General features: G+C 40.8%; 1 protein-coding gene and 1 non-coding gene across 3 annotated transcripts; one reads left to right on the top strand and one right to left on the bottom strand.

Moving 5' to 3' along the window:
- The first annotated feature begins 4,001 nt into the window (after positions 1-4,001).
- LOC110522835 (lysosomal membrane ascorbate-dependent ferrireductase CYB561A3) lies at positions 4,002-11,516 on the top strand. 2 transcript variants are annotated; one of them, XM_036977114.2, is made up of 6 exons: positions 4,002-4,324; positions 4,703-4,898; positions 6,737-6,945; positions 7,178-7,332; positions 7,702-7,864; positions 8,417-11,516. In XM_036977114.2, exons 2-6 carry the CDS (start codon positions 4,709-4,711, stop codon positions 8,438-8,440), a joined length of 741 nt encoding a protein of 246 aa, XP_036833009.1. In that variant the 5' UTR covers positions 4,002-4,324; positions 4,703-4,708; the 3' UTR covers positions 8,441-11,516. The 2 variants fall into 2 exon arrangements, with proteins under 2 accessions (XP_036833009.1, XP_090090420.1); XM_090234294.1 differs by having other exon boundaries at positions 4,054-4,320.
- A 3,348-nt stretch (positions 11,517-14,864) lies between these two features.
- Positions 14,865-14,936, bottom strand: trnaa-ugc (transfer RNA alanine (anticodon UGC)). The gene has a single exon. It is a non-coding gene; the product is annotated as a tRNA-Ala (tRNA).
- Positions 14,937-15,501: the final 565 nt, after the last annotated feature.

Genomic DNA, 15,501 nt, shown 5'->3' with positions numbered 1-15,501 from the left:
CTTACACAGCCTGGAGGTGTGTTTTTGGTCATTGTCCTGTTGAAAAACAAATGATAGTCCCACTAAGCGCAAAACAGATGGGATGGCAAATCGCTGCAGAATGCTGTGGTAGCCATGCTGGTTAAGAATGCTTTGAATTCTAAATAAATCACAGACAGTGTCACCAACACTTTTTTGCTTACTATATGATTCCATATGTGTTATTTCATAGCTTTGATGTCTTCACTATTATTTTATTATTCTAGAAAATAGAAATAAAATAAGAAAAACCCTTGAATGAGTAAGTGTGTCCAAACTTTGACTGGTACTGAATATATATATATATCTTGTCCCCTATCTATAACCACATCACTATTATTATCATTATTATTATTTATTCATTTATTATTATTATTACTGTTATTGTTGATGTCAGTATCTCACTTCACTTTAACAACAGTAGCTTTTTCATTAATGCTTACAATGCTTATCTGAATCTGAATTTGTAAAGGCCTGGATGTTTCGAGCTCGTAGTAGAGGTAGAGGATCTCTAATGAATCCTTAGAAAAAGCAACCTTCACTTTTAGCTGCCAATAGACAATGGAAAGCCTTTTATGCCTTATTGTGAAGCTCCTGTTCCGAAAGCCTTTTGGTTGAGGAATGATGCTGAAGTTCTCTTGGGAAGTTATCAAAATGTATCAATCTACAGTAAGCAGGACACACTTTTGTGCATCAGAAGTTACGTGCATCTCTACCCTTTAAGTGAGGCATAATTCCTTCAACCACCCAAAATGAAAGACGTCTAGATAGAATGAATGTTTGAGACAATGACAGTCTCAATGAGTGCCTGCGATGGGCCTGAGCTCCCAATGAAGCTACAGCACTTCAATGGGATAAGATAAGCTGTGACGAGGCTCTGCACAGGGTAGAATAAAATGCAAATATTATTTTGCGTTGATGGTGAGAGAAGGCCATGCATTATCACATCTACCAGTATATCACTCTGCCCAAGCTTCATTACACCTTAACAAAGTCCAACTTTGAAAAGATACAGTTAGAAAGAGTATTTCCAAGACTCATTAGGATCTTTAGGAATACATTGAAAATGTCATTCTCATGAAAGGAACATTTCCCCCCAAAATGATATTTTGGCATTTGTTTCATCAGTCCATTGTTGATATAGTCCAAAAATGTTTTGCATGTCATGAAGTTTTCAAGATATGTTACTTTCAAAATATAGAAATACAGCTGGTATAATGCATTTTGCGTAATAACCTTACAAAACACAGCATCATACCGGCTGTATTTCAGTTAGTTTTTAAAGTTATATACAGTATCTTGACAACTTGTTTTTCTCTAAGTGAATATCTGAGCTGAGCTATGGTAGGATAGGAGGTATGATGGAGTGGAAGGAGAGGAGAGTGAAAGGTAAGTGGAGTGAGTGTGTCAGCAGCAGAAAGAGATGGCTGTGAAACCGTGCATGAATAGTCCACACTCCACATGTCCGACTGCAATTGACACAACCCTTTCAGAGAAACACTAAGGGGACAATCAAGTGGTCTGAAGGGTTTCTGCCTGTCCTGGAACAGTGTTCAAACACACACCGGCTCCACGTCATTTCACCGCTCAAGAGTGGATCTGCCATCGAGGGACAATATGAGGGCAGTCTGGGTAGATGATGACAGAACCTTTACGTTTATTTATTTTATGGCTGACATTTATTTACATAGACTGACAAGGAATTGAGAGTGGTCCAGAATGCATGTGTTTTTTGTCTATTGACTTTTATTACGCTTTTATGGATTTGGCATTTCTGTAAAAAATAGTTTATTTTTCTAAGTAAAAGTTGTTGGGTTTTGAGTTGATTTTTTACTGGGCCCAGTACATGTTAAGGAAATTGTTAACAGCCAGCACTTGACCATATCAGGTGTGCATTTTTCTTACTTACATAAGTGTTCTTCAGCGTTTCAACAACTCAGCAACTCTCACACTTCAAACTACTACAGATCAAGGTAAGTGTGATATCCCTGAAATAACACAGAAAAGATGTTAGCATGGTAAGAAGTTACAACAGCTTAAATCATTGATAAATATGGTAAATATGGTGAAGGTATCTTAGCATAAATTAAGTGAATGTATATATTCTTTTTTTTAAACGTTCAAAGAAGGTGACCTGAGGTTTGCAAAGATTGATGAAAACAATCAAAATAAAAAGATGGCACAGATTAGATGACAGATATCCTGTTCCAGATGATTGAAGGACATGATGACGTCAAAATAACTGTCACGTCCTGACCTTAGTTCCTTTGTTATGTTTCTTGTTTAGGTTGGTCAGGGCGTGAGTTGGGGTGGGCATTCTATGTGTTGTTCTAGTTTTGGTTTTCTATGTGTTTGGCCTGGTATGGTTCTCAATCAGAGGCAGCTGTCAATCGTTGTCTCTGATTGAGATCCATATTTAGGTAGCCTGTTTTTCCCCACTTGATTTGTGAGTAGTTGTTTTCTGTTTAGTGTATGTCACCTTACACAACTGTTTTGTTTCAGTCGCCGTTGTTATCTTGTTTAGTGTTCTCTGTTTAATAAATATGAACATGGACACGTACCACGCTGCATATTGGTCCGATCTCTCCTACTCCTCCTCAGACGAGGACGACGAACGTTACAATAACATTCTTTAATAAGACCTCAACAAAAGAGCGTCTTACATTTTCTATTTTGACATTTCCTGTCAACATCAAATGTCATCATGCTCCCATTGTGTCCTTTCAAAGGTGAGAAGAGGACAGAGCAACGAATTGTAGAAATCTAAGGATAATGACAAGTAAGGAAAGGAGAGGTGAGGAGTGACTCAGTGGGAGACTTTTAACTCTCAGATGGAGGACAGGCCTCCCTTTGTCTCGGCCGGGAGGGAGGGAATCCTCCCTCTGGAGAAGAGGAGAGGAAGAGGAGAGGAAGAAATGACTTTCAATTCATCTCACTGTTCCTCTCATCAGACACAGGGAAAGTGTGACCCATGGTTGAATCTTTCCTGTGCTAGTCAGTGAATTATTGTCCAACGGTCCACATCAAGTCAGCCACTTTTGAGGATTCAACTATCGTTAAGTAAACAGGCCATTTCAGTGGGTGTAACGACAGCATCTGTTGACATTTAACATGTCATGAGGATATAAAGTTGTCATATTATACGAGAGCTCTTCGCCAGAGAGAGAGAAATGAAAAATATATAATTGTATTACAGACTGTAGCCGACAACAGGGGCCTGTTAAATTGAGTGCAACGTTACAACACGTCCAGATAGAAATGTATGGTGCAGAACAATTTTAATTGTCCATCATGTAGAATAGGGATTTGTGTCAGTTCTGTTCATTCCATTTCTATCTGGAACGCTCCAAACGTATCACATTAATGAGCACACCCCTGGCCTACTCTAACTGCTCCTATCACTCCTCTCTACAGCTGACCAACAGTCGCAGAATGGGGAACACCCACACTGCCAGCCACCTCACAACCAGAGCAAGATGAACATCCGTGCTTTCCTGTCCAATGCCAAGCTAGAGATCGATGCCTTCATTGTCTCCACAGAACAAACCACAAAACACCTCACGAATGTTGACTCATCTTTCAGAGAAATGTAACTGAAACTATGTCACTTCTTTAGGGACTTTGGTATCATTGACAGCTTCTGAAAAACCTGTATTCTTCTGTATCCTGTTATGTGACTTTATGCTCTTGGTGGAATTCTTCAGTGTATGAGCACTGTGCTCTTCATTATTGGGTAGTGAAAGAATGTTTTGCATGTCTCTATTTTGTCTCCCAGTTAAAGTGTGTCCTGTTACCCCTGTGTGATAGGCCTTATGTTCCTTCTATGGTCATCTGTTCCAGCTCAAATCAGAGAGTTACGCGCTCCTCTGTCTAACCTTCTCCATGGTCCAGCTCTGTGGCAATTCAGATGACATGGTTTAACTCATTCACACAGACGCCTTTGTGATGCTGCCCCTTCGATCTACAATGACTTGGCAGAAAACATATTATGAAAAATGTTTTTCAATGACATCCAACATTTGTTTTCCTTGACCCACAAATAGCTTTTTAGGAAAGAGGAAGCACTTACAAAATGATGATCTCCAGGAGTTTAGGGGAGGGAAAAGACCGTCTAACTCAATCTTAATTAGTAAGGATCTCAGACACAGATTTTAGGGGAATGTTCCTGCACTGGATGACAAACGAGCAGGGAGCTTTAATTTGTGTTTCTCTGTAACACTGGGGACTGGCTGATAAAACATTTGTGAGAACAGAGAAGGAGGGAAAAGAACAAAAACAAGGGCAAAGAACAATTTCATCAAAGTAGGTAAGTGATGATACTTTCCCTCAATAGTACTACCAAATAAAATGTATATAATGTCATTAACCTTTAACCATGTTTTATGCTGTTTAAGCTGTTATGTCATGCTTACTTATTATGTACTTATACATCATCTTTGCTTTTTCAAGATAAAGTTAATGGTAATCGTTATCCATCCATCCCTCTCTCTTTCTCTCTCTCTCTCTGTCTCTCTGTCTCTCCGTCGCTCTCACTCTCATTCACTCTCTGTCTCACTCGCTCGCTCTCACACTCTCATTCTCTCTCTCTCTCTCTCTCTCTCTCTCTCTCTCTCTCTCACTGACTCTCTTACACACACACACAACCCCACCACAAACACAAACAAAAACACAAAAACACACATAGACAGACATGATCTCCTCCACAGTGTTGTTCTATGGGAACTACGTGCTGTGCCTGTGTCTGGGACTGCTGTGTGTGGTGTTTGTCAGTTACTGGAACATCGAGTGGCGTGGTGGCTTTGCCTGGGATGCGTCCTTTCTGCAGTTCAACTGGCATCCCGTGCTCATGGTGACTGGCCTGGTAGTCCTGTATGGGAACGGTGGGTCACAATAATGATTATGATAATGACCATAATACATTTAATTCAATCACCAGTATTTCATATTTTCATTTAATGGAACATCTCAGATTGCTTCATACTGTGTGGACAAAAGCAAGAAATTATGGAAATTATAGCAGGGCAGATTGTAAATTAGAAAACTGTGAGGACAGACACTGGGAGATGAGAAGTAAGTACAGGGAGTGAATATTTAATAAATACCAGACATGAAACAAAACACGGACAGCGTCTGGAGGGGGGGAACATAACGACATTAATGCTGACACTGGGATCAAACGGAGTAATAGACAGATATAGAGGGGCCATCAATAAAGTGATGGAGTCCAATGAAGCGCTGATGCGCATAACGATGTTGACAGGTGTGTGATGATGGGCCGCCTGGCGCCCTCGAGCGCCAGAGAGGGGGAGCGGGAGCAGGCGTGACAAAAACAAACCTCCGTTTGGAAAAGTTATAAATTGTTTTCTCCTTTGAGGGTTCTCTCTAAAAACTTGTTTGAATTTGGTTTCTTTCAATTTCTTACGTGTGTACTTGATTCCACTGTTTCGATTGTGTCAAGCTAAATCAAACGCGTCTAAAGTATTTGAAAGAAAATAAATAGACCTGGCCTTCTATTTGGATCCAGGTCAGGTATCATCTCCACAAGGTCTATCACAAAGCCAAGATAATAAAGGCTTTTAAAACTACACCAAAAAACTAAATACTTCCAACAGAAGCGCTTTGACCAACCTGTCAATCTGGTCTCAGAGCATTTCGTATTATTCTGTATATAATTCCAACACTCCATTTAGTATGCTCGCTGGCTAACGTTAACTAGGCTAGGGGTTAGGGTTAAGGTTAAGAGTTAGGTTAAAGGGTTAAGGTCAGGGTTAGGGGAAGGGTTAAGGTTAAGGTTAGGGGAAGGGTTAGCTAAAAGGGTCAAAGTTAGGGTTAGGGAAAGGGTTAGCTAACATACTAAGTAGTTTCAAAGTAGCTAAAAAAGTAGTAACTAGTTGAAAAGTTGCTAAATAGCTAAATTGCTACCGTTGTCCGTGATGAGATTTAAACTCACAATCGCTGGATTGATTGATGTTCGCGTCATACTCATCCATCCTACTACCTAATTAGGCTTGCCACATCAAATGGGGTTGAGTACTCATTGACTCAAGACATTTCAGCTTTTCGTTTTGTATTAATTTCCAAACATTTCTAGAAACTTAATTTCACTTTGACAGTATGGGTTATTGTGTGTAGGTCAGTGACACAAAATCAAAATGTAATAAATTTTGAATTCATGTTGTAACACAGTTTTTTGTGGAATAAGTCAAGGGGTGTGAATACTTTCTGAAGGCACCATTTGTGCCATGGCAATCTTCCAATCTTCAGTCTCCCTACATCCCCATGTCACGTAGTATACATGAAACAATTAATACACTATACTCTTCCCAAGTCCCCCCACTCCCAATCAGTCTTTCTGTATTTACTTTATTAGTGACCTTCAACTGACCTTGCACTGTAGCGTTCCTCAATGATGTGACTGTGTACCAGTACATTATTGTAAGTATCCATATAGGTCTTGGAGTGGTTATAAATACTAAGTGGTTATAAACTGCATGGAATAACATGTGGGAGGGGTCATGTTACATGTGGTAGGACAGGGTAGTGCACCCAGAAGAGACAAACACAGAGCGGAGGTAATACATCCCACCATCTGGGAAAGGCTGATCTAAAAGTATTCCCTCTTTCTGTGTGTGTGTGTGTGTGTGTGTGTGTGTGTGTGTGTGTGTGTGTGTGTGTGTCTGTGTCTGTGTCTGTGTCTGTGTATGTGTGTTGTCTGTAGCGGCTATCCTATACCGCATCCCCTTTACCTGGAGTCAGAGGAAGCAGCACTGGAAGCTGGTGCACGCTGCTCTGCTGCTGTCCTCCCTGATCCTGTCCATCCTTGGGCTGTGTGCTGTGTTTGACTTCCACACAGGCTACCACATCCCCAACCTGTATTCCCTCCACAGCTGGGTGGGCATCTTCACCGTAGTCCTGTTCACTGCCCAGGTAGGAGGGGGAGACGTTGGGCAGGGACCAGGTTTTTTTCCCTGACCCACGTGAACTGACCAGGGAAAACTCTGGGCTCTTAGTAACTTTTTCATGTTCAGACCCTAATAAAAAAGACATTCATGTACCTGTGCTCAAGGTTCAAATTGCACATTGGGCAGCTTTTCTACCTCAAGCTCATTTGACGCAATCCATCTTGCTCAACCCTTTTCCTTCCCTTCTCATTGGTCAGTGGCTCCTTGGCCTGGTTGGTTTCCTGTCTCCCTGCTCTCCCCTCGGGTTCCGTAAGCTCCTGAAACCAGTTCACGCCTGGATGGGCATGGCCATCTTTATCCTCAGCCTGGCCTCCTGTCTCTCTGGCATCAACGAAAAACTGCTCCTTGCTCTGTGAGTGACTAGAAACGCTGATCCTCCACCAATAACAACTAACTACATTGGTCCAACAATCTACACAATTATTTTCTGTATAAAGGCCTATGTGACATTGAAAAGCTTTAGGCTACATGAAATATTCACAGTTATGGATAAATTAAATAACTTTATATTTTACAGAACAAAATTAGGTTTGACAACTTATAAGAGCATAAAAGCAATTTCATTGTAGTATTTCCTTAGCCTTGGTGCCCCAAAACTCTTGACATTGACGAAAGAGTTGGCCACAGAAACAGATTGGTTCCCAGATTAGCCTTTCCCTTTAACTTCAGTGACTCCATGAAAGGAGATGTCATTAATTTGAGGGTTTATCTCTCTATTCAGCAATGGCAACAGCAACAGCACCGCAGCCTATTCCTCACATCCTGCAGAGGCCTTGTTTGCTAACTTCCTGGGTGTCCTAATCGTGGCCTTTGGGTTGGTGGTCCTTGGAATCCTGTCCAACCAGAGGTGGAAGAGGCCGGAGCCAGGGGAGGAGAGCTCTAGAGTGAGTATTTTGCTGTCTGCAGTAATATCCTAGACTGAGTGACAGCCTGTTTCTGGGATAGCCAGGTTATCGGGTGTGTTTCAGATACATATTTTCTAAGCAGGTCTGTGCAGATTATCATACCTTTACAATACCTGGACAAGTATTTATTATCTATAGGAACCACATCAACATGATATAATGACTGATTCTATAATCTCTACAGACCTGCACAGAAAATGTGAATCTGAAATGCACCTATTGTGACAATGACAAAGGATTTGTGCAGTTCATGGCAAAATTCAGTCATTTTCCAAAGGACACAAACAGACCTAGCTGGCTTTTGTAATTGAGACTGAGCTTAGTAGACCCTTGGCTTTGCCTTTGAGACTGAGCTAAATGCTTGCCAATGTTGGCCCCCCTATCCATGTAATCTTATTCATTATGTTCACCGATCCTAGATCATCACTCCTACTCTGAGATGCTTTATGAATACCGGCCCTGATGCTTTTTTATTGGCTGTAGCCTACTGTGCTTGGAATTATAGTTGTCATTTTTATGCTTTTACTCCAGTCATTGCTTCCGGAGGACAACTGAAGAAGTAGAAGACCTTGGTGTTCTCTTCTTCTCCCTGCCCTTTTCTATTTTTGGATAATGGATCAATTGGAGACGAAGAACACTCTGATGTTCCCTCCTGTGTCTCAGAACACCAGCTGTGGTAGTAGTTACACGTGACATGATGACTGACATGCAATGTTTTTACTCTATACCGTCTATAGTATATGGGAGACTATGTGCATTAAAGCCTTATTGTGTGGTATAAGCCCTATAGAAAAGTTTGTGGTCATACACACATCCTTAAAAACATAGGTGTTGGGCTAATAAAGAATACTAGTATAGAACAATAATTCACCACTTTATTGACAACCTTTTGAACCAAAACTAATTTTTGTCAGGTAAAAAATAAAAAACTGAGTGCTCACATCCCAAAATATACACATTTCACCTCATATGACCATTGCTGACATGACGCATGGTGGGTGCAAAAGCAATTTGTGTGTCTCTAATAGGGTAATAACTATCACATGTCAGGTAAGACCCAGATGCAGACAACGTCGAAGTAACAACAGTTTATTAATCGAACAGGGGCAGGCAAAAGGCAGGCAGAGGTCGGTTATCCAGATAGGTGGGGCAAAGGCACAGGACGGTAGGCAGGCTCAGGGCAGGCAGAATAGTCAACACCGGTACAAATACACAGGGGATAATGGGGAAGATGGGCGACACCAGGAGGGGGGTGGAGACAATCACAAAGACAGGTGAAACATCAGGGTGTGACAAATAACAATGAGATGGGTACATGTAGTCGTTCCAGAAAATAATATATATTTCCAAAATGACTAATTAGGTGACCTGGAAGGCAAGACTAATCAAAGTGACATATTCATGTAGGAAATGATCTATAGGCCCTATACCATACAATTATTAGGCTGTACAACTGCATAGTCCATTCTTAAAAGCTCTTTTAGGGCTCGGATGCCGCTAGCAGGATCAAAATCGACAACATCCGGTGAAGCTGGAGCGCGCCAAATTCAAATGACAAAATTGTAATATTAAACATTCATGAACGTACAAGTGTCTTACATCATTTAAAAGCTTAACTTCTCTAGGGTAGGGGGCAGCATTTGGAATTTTGGATGCCAGAGGAATGTCCAAATTAAACTGCCTTCAACTCAGGCCCAGAAGATAGGATATGCATATAATTGGTAGAAAACACTCTAAAGTTTCCAAAATGGTTAAAATAGTGTCTGTGAGTATAACAGAACTTATTTGGCAGACGAAAACCTGAGAAAAATCCATTCAGGAAGTAGTTTTTTTTGTTTGTTTGTAGTTTTCTATTCAATGCCATTACAGTATCCATTGACTTAGGACTCAAATTGCAGTTCCTATGCCTTCCACTAGATGTCAACAGTCTTTAGAAATGGTTTCAGGCTTGTATTCTGAAAAATTAGGGAGTAAGAGCAGTCTGAATGAGTGGACCCTGCCGTGTCACAGAGCTTTTTCATGCGCGCGACCGAGAGAGTGCCTTTCTTGTTTACCTTTAATATTGACTACGTTATTGTCCGGTTGAAATATTATCGATTATTTAGGCTAAAAACAACATGAGGATGGATTATGAACATTGTTTGAAATGTTTCTACAAACTTTACGGATACTATTTGGATTTTTTTCTGCCTGTTGTGACTGCGTTTGAGCCTGTGGATTACTGAAGAAAACATGCAAACAAAACTGAGGTTTTTGGATATAAAGAGACTTTATCGAACATTTATTGAATAAATGAATGTCTTCTGAGTGCAACCATATGAAGATCATCAAAGGTAAGTGATTAATTTTATCTCTATTTCTGACTTGTGTATCTCTTCTACCCGGCTGGTTGCGGTTTGTAAAGATTTGTCTGCTGGGCTATGTTCTCAAATAATTGTAAGGTATGCTTTCGCCGTAAAGCATTTTTGAAATCTGACACCATGGTTGGATTCACAAGAAGTTAATCTCTTAAACCAATGTAAAATAGTTGTATCTTTTCTGAATTATTATAATGAGTATTTCTGTATTTGAATTTGGCGCTCTGCAATCTCACTGGATGTTGGCCAGGTGGGACGCTAGCCCACATACCCTAGAGAGGTTAACATCTTGTTAATCCAACCAAGTTGTCAGATTTCAAAAAGGCTTTACGGCGAAAGCATACCATGCGATTATCTGAGGACAGTGCCCCACATCAAGATACTTTTTCAACCAGCACCGGCATGACAAAAATCTCAAATAGCGATAAAATATATCACTTACCTTTGAAGATCTTCCTCTGTTTGCAATCCCAAGGGTCCCAGCTACACAATGAATGTTCGTTTTGTTCAATATATCCAAAAAGTCAGTTTAGTTGGTGCCATTGATTTCAGTAATCCACTCCTTCAACATACATACAAAGGAATCCAAAAAGCTACCGGTAAACTTCGTCCAAACAAGTCAAACAACATTTCTAATCAATCCTCAGGTACCCTAATATGTAAATAAATTATAATATTTCAGACAGAAAGAGCGGTGTTCAATAGAAAAGGAAAATAACGAAGAGCGCGCCCTCATTCACGTGCGCCAAAAGTCTACCTGTCCTGATGAGAAACACCTTGGATAAACTACAACTACTTGTTTGTTTTTTAAGAAACAAGCCTGAAAGCTGTCTAAAGACTGTTGACATCTAGTGGAATCTATAGGAACTGCAATCTGGGAGGTATTTTTTGTATATCCCATAGGCCTGCATTGAAAAGGCCTGTGACTTAAAAATAAAAATAAATCCCAATGGATTTTCCTCTGGTTTTTGCCTGCCTTATCAGTTCTGTTATACTCACAGACATCATTTTAACCATTTTGGAAACGTCAGAGTGTTTTCTATCCAATGCTACCAATGCTACCTGCCTAGCTTCTGGGCCTGAGTAACAGGCAGTTTACTTTGGGCACGTCAGTCATCCGGATATTCAGGATACTGCCCTAAGAGGCTGATTTGATCATGCCTGATCCTGCTCTCTCTGTTAAAACTGTATCATAATAATGTACTACTCTCTTTGCAATGAAAATTGGTTGTGTTTTGTGAAATGTTTATTAAAGTTGCCATATCCTCCTGAAACCCAGCAAATCATTTTTTGTCCACTTCAATGGACATAGTTTTTCATTCATATCTTTGAGGCCATTATACATGCCACTGTGTTAAGTCCTGTTGTACCTTTGAGAGGATAATCAAGAAGGGTGCAATTGCGGCCTGCAATTTGAGGCGTTCCTGCATATGGGCAATCCGTCATCTGCAGAACCCCTCTTTAGAATGATGTTCATCGACTACAGCTCAGCATTTAACACCATAGTACCCTACAAACTCGTCATCAAGCTCGAGACCCTGGGTCTCGACCCCGCCCTGTGCAACTGGGTACTGGACTTCCTGACGGGCCGCCCCCAGGTGGTGAGGGTAGGTAACAACATCTCCACCATGCTGATCCTCAACACTGGGGCCCCACAAGGATGCGTTCTGAGCCCACTCCTGTACTCCCTGTTCACCCACAACTGCGTGGCCATGCACGCCTCCAACTCAATCATCAAGTTTGCGGACGACACTAGAGTGTTAGGCTTGATTACCAACAATGACAAGACGGCCTACAGGGAGGAGGTGAGGGCCCTCGGAGTGTGGTGTCAGGAAAATAACATCACACTCAACGTCAACAAAACAAAGGAGATGATCGTGGACTTCAGGAAACAGCAGAGGGAGCACCCCCCTATCCACATCGACAGGACAGTAGTGGAGAGGGTAGTAAGTTTTAAAGTTTTAAGTTCCTTGGTGTACACATCACGGACAAACTGAATTGGTCCACCCACACAGACAGCGTTGTGAAGAAGGCGCAGCAGCGCCTCTTCAACCTCAGAAGGCTGAAGAAATTTGGCTTGTCACCAAAAGCACTCACAAACTTCTACAGATGCACAATCGAGAGCATCCTGTCAGGCTGTATCACCGCCTGGTACGGCAACTGCTCCGCCCATAACCGAAAGGCTCTCCAGAGGGTAGTGAGTTCTGCACAACGCATCACCGGGGGCAAACTACCTGCCCTCCATGACACCTACACCACCCGATGTCACAGGAAGGCCAGAAAGATCATCAAGGACAACAACCACCCGCGCCACTGCCTGTTCACCCCGCTATCATCCAGAAGGCGAGGTCAGTACAGGTGCATCAAAGCAGGGACCGAGACTGTTAAACAGCCAACACTAACATTGAGTGACTGCTGCCAACATACTGACTCACTAGCCACTTTTAACAATGCCACTTAATATAATGTTTACATACCCTACATTACTCATCTCATATGTATATGTATATACTGTACTCTATATCATCTACTACATCTTGCCATCTTTATATAATACATGTATCACTAGCCACTTTAAACTATGCCACTTTTATGTTTACATACCCTACATTACTCATCTCATATGTATATACTGTACTCGATACCATCTACTGCATCTTGCCTATGCCATTCTGTACCATCCCTCATTCATATATCTTTATGTACATATTCTTTATCCCTTTACACTTGTGTGTATAAGGTAGTAGTTGTGGAATTGTTAGGTTAGATTACTCGTTGGTTATTACTGCATTGTCGGAACTAGAAGCACAAGCATTTCGCTACACTCGCATTAACATCTGCTAACCATGTGTATGTGACAAATAAAATTTGATTTGATGATTTGATTTATACTTCTATTGGTACATTTTTCAGCTAGAACTCCAGTACACAGGCGGGAGGCGGGCGCTCCAGTACTGTAAGTGATGGGAATGCACCATAACGTTGGATGCCAATTGCCGTTAAACCCCACATAGGAAGAATAAGAGGTGGTGGCAACAACAGTAGCTAACTAGTTAGGACAACGGTAGACAGTGTCCTTCGCCCCCCGCCTGTCGGGCACTGCTTTTCCGCAGTTCTGTTAATGACAGCGAGGGCAGGTGTTAGGCAGGTGTTAGCCCAATAATGGACTAAAGGAGCCTACCATTATTCCTTATAGTCCAAGGACCTTAAATGTTCTGTTTAAAGGCGAATTGGCTCTGGAAGCCAAAACAGCCAAATATTCCATCTAAACCTGAATCGATTCTCAATTGCGGTACGGTTCTAGAAACATAAATCCCTCTACTTTCATATCACATCAAAATAATTTTACACTTATTTCACAAAATACACACTAACTGTATACTGTTTTAACCGGTTTTAACACAGTTGCAGCCAACAGTATTTTTCAGTGACAACAAGTTTGAGGTGTCCATCTTCCATTTACACACAGGTGTTTGGAGACAGCAATAGCTAATTAGCACAGGTAGTCCACTCTGTCTTCCGTCTGTTTTCTGTAAACAAGCACTGTAACATGGAAGTATGGGCGTCAGTTTTTTAAATGATTTCTCCTGATATACGTTCTTTGTGTTCCCAAATCTGCGCCGCAAGTGATGCTTGTTAATGTTCAGACCAAGAATCGGGGATCTTAATAATGCAGTGGGCTAAATCAGGGTCACACAGTGTGTTTCTTGGAAGTCTTAAACAAATCTAAGTATACACCTCACATACATGGTTATGTGCTTACAATAAATCTGTACCATGTCAGAAATAGAGTTAAAATGTATTCAATTTGGAGTTTGCATCCCACTATTACACTTTACCGTTTGACATAGAAACACTGGATCTTCGGCGTTTAAGAAATTATAAAATAATGAAAAATATTAATATTGCACCCATGAGGCCACTAGGTAATTTGACTGCAGGACAGGGCTAACACAAGTCCAAATCCCTATCTCCATCTATGTCTAATTTAGGAAGGGGCCAATTTTAGCTAGCTAGCTAGCCACCGGAGGACAACAACACAACGAGAGGCAGCAATTCAAGTTTTTCTGTCAGTAAGGTATGCTCTCAATGGGATTTGATAGGAGACAACAGACAGCATCAGATAGATGGCCTACATTTAGAGAGACAGAGGGGCGCTGATTCGCTCACATGGATGCTTTCTCCTGTGAGATTTATTCAGCCTCTTGCGAATGTAAGGAACATTATGAAACACAGAGAGACGAAAGATGAATTATTATTTTTTATTTTTTTTATTGGTCCATTTTTGGGGAAGCCTGGCTTCCCTTGGATCCATGAATACACGTCACTGATTAAATAAGATCTAAATAAGAGCTCTTCTAAATGTCTTCTGTAGTGGACATCAGGATGTTACATTTGTCATATTTACTTTCAACCGATTCCTTATGTCAACTACATTGCACATACAATCCAAAAATTTCTGTGTTTTCATCAATCTCAATGGTCACAATCGAACACAAGTCTGAGTTTAAATAAGCAGTGCGTGCTGCTTACGTATTTTGTTTGACCAATAACACTGAGCTAAACTAAACTACGGGTGAAATCCATAGAGATTTGGTTATTCAAAATTGTGAAAACAACTGTGGAGATGCCGGGGATTGAACCCGGGGCCTCATACATGCAAAGCATGCGCTCTACCACTGAGCTACATCCCCTTCCGTACATATCAAGAAAAAATACGGTTTTCTAAACAAAGCGATGGAAATGTAATTGAATATATCAATGAAATAACGTTTTTGCAGTTGCCATTTCTCAAAAAAAGTAAACTCCGTTATCGCAGAGAATATACTGTAGTTAAATTGCCTACGGAGGACACCGGAAAGATTGTTCTTCACCTTTACCACAAGATGGCAGTATATCCATACTACATACTGTATAAACCATGACAGACCTCAACGTTTGATTTCACCAGAGATTTGATATCACCAAAGAAAGGCTATATTTGGATATGATCTTTGGCAATCAAAGATGGTGGTAAATAAACATTAATCAACACATTGAGTCTCCTTAATGTACATGTTGTTATCATGAATTTGACTTGTGCTTTCAACTTGAATGTCTTATTGTGTATGCATTGTAATATCCATGTATTTCAGTATCTTGGACTCTAATACATCCAGTGGCGACTCGTCATTCAGGGCAGGGCCAGTTTAGCATTTTATTTTGGTATTAATACATGTCACCTATCAGTTTGCAAACAATGTTAAAAAAAAATATATA

This window comes from Oncorhynchus mykiss, chromosome 5, assembly GCF_057628025.1.
Source record: "Oncorhynchus mykiss isolate SJ-2025 chromosome 5, ASM5762802v1, whole genome shotgun sequence".
In the NCBI taxonomy this organism is placed as follows: Eukaryota; Metazoa; Chordata; class Actinopteri; order Salmoniformes; family Salmonidae; genus Oncorhynchus; species Oncorhynchus mykiss.
Note: the sequence above shows the minus strand (reverse complement) of the source record. Positions and strands in the feature narration are given on the sequence as shown.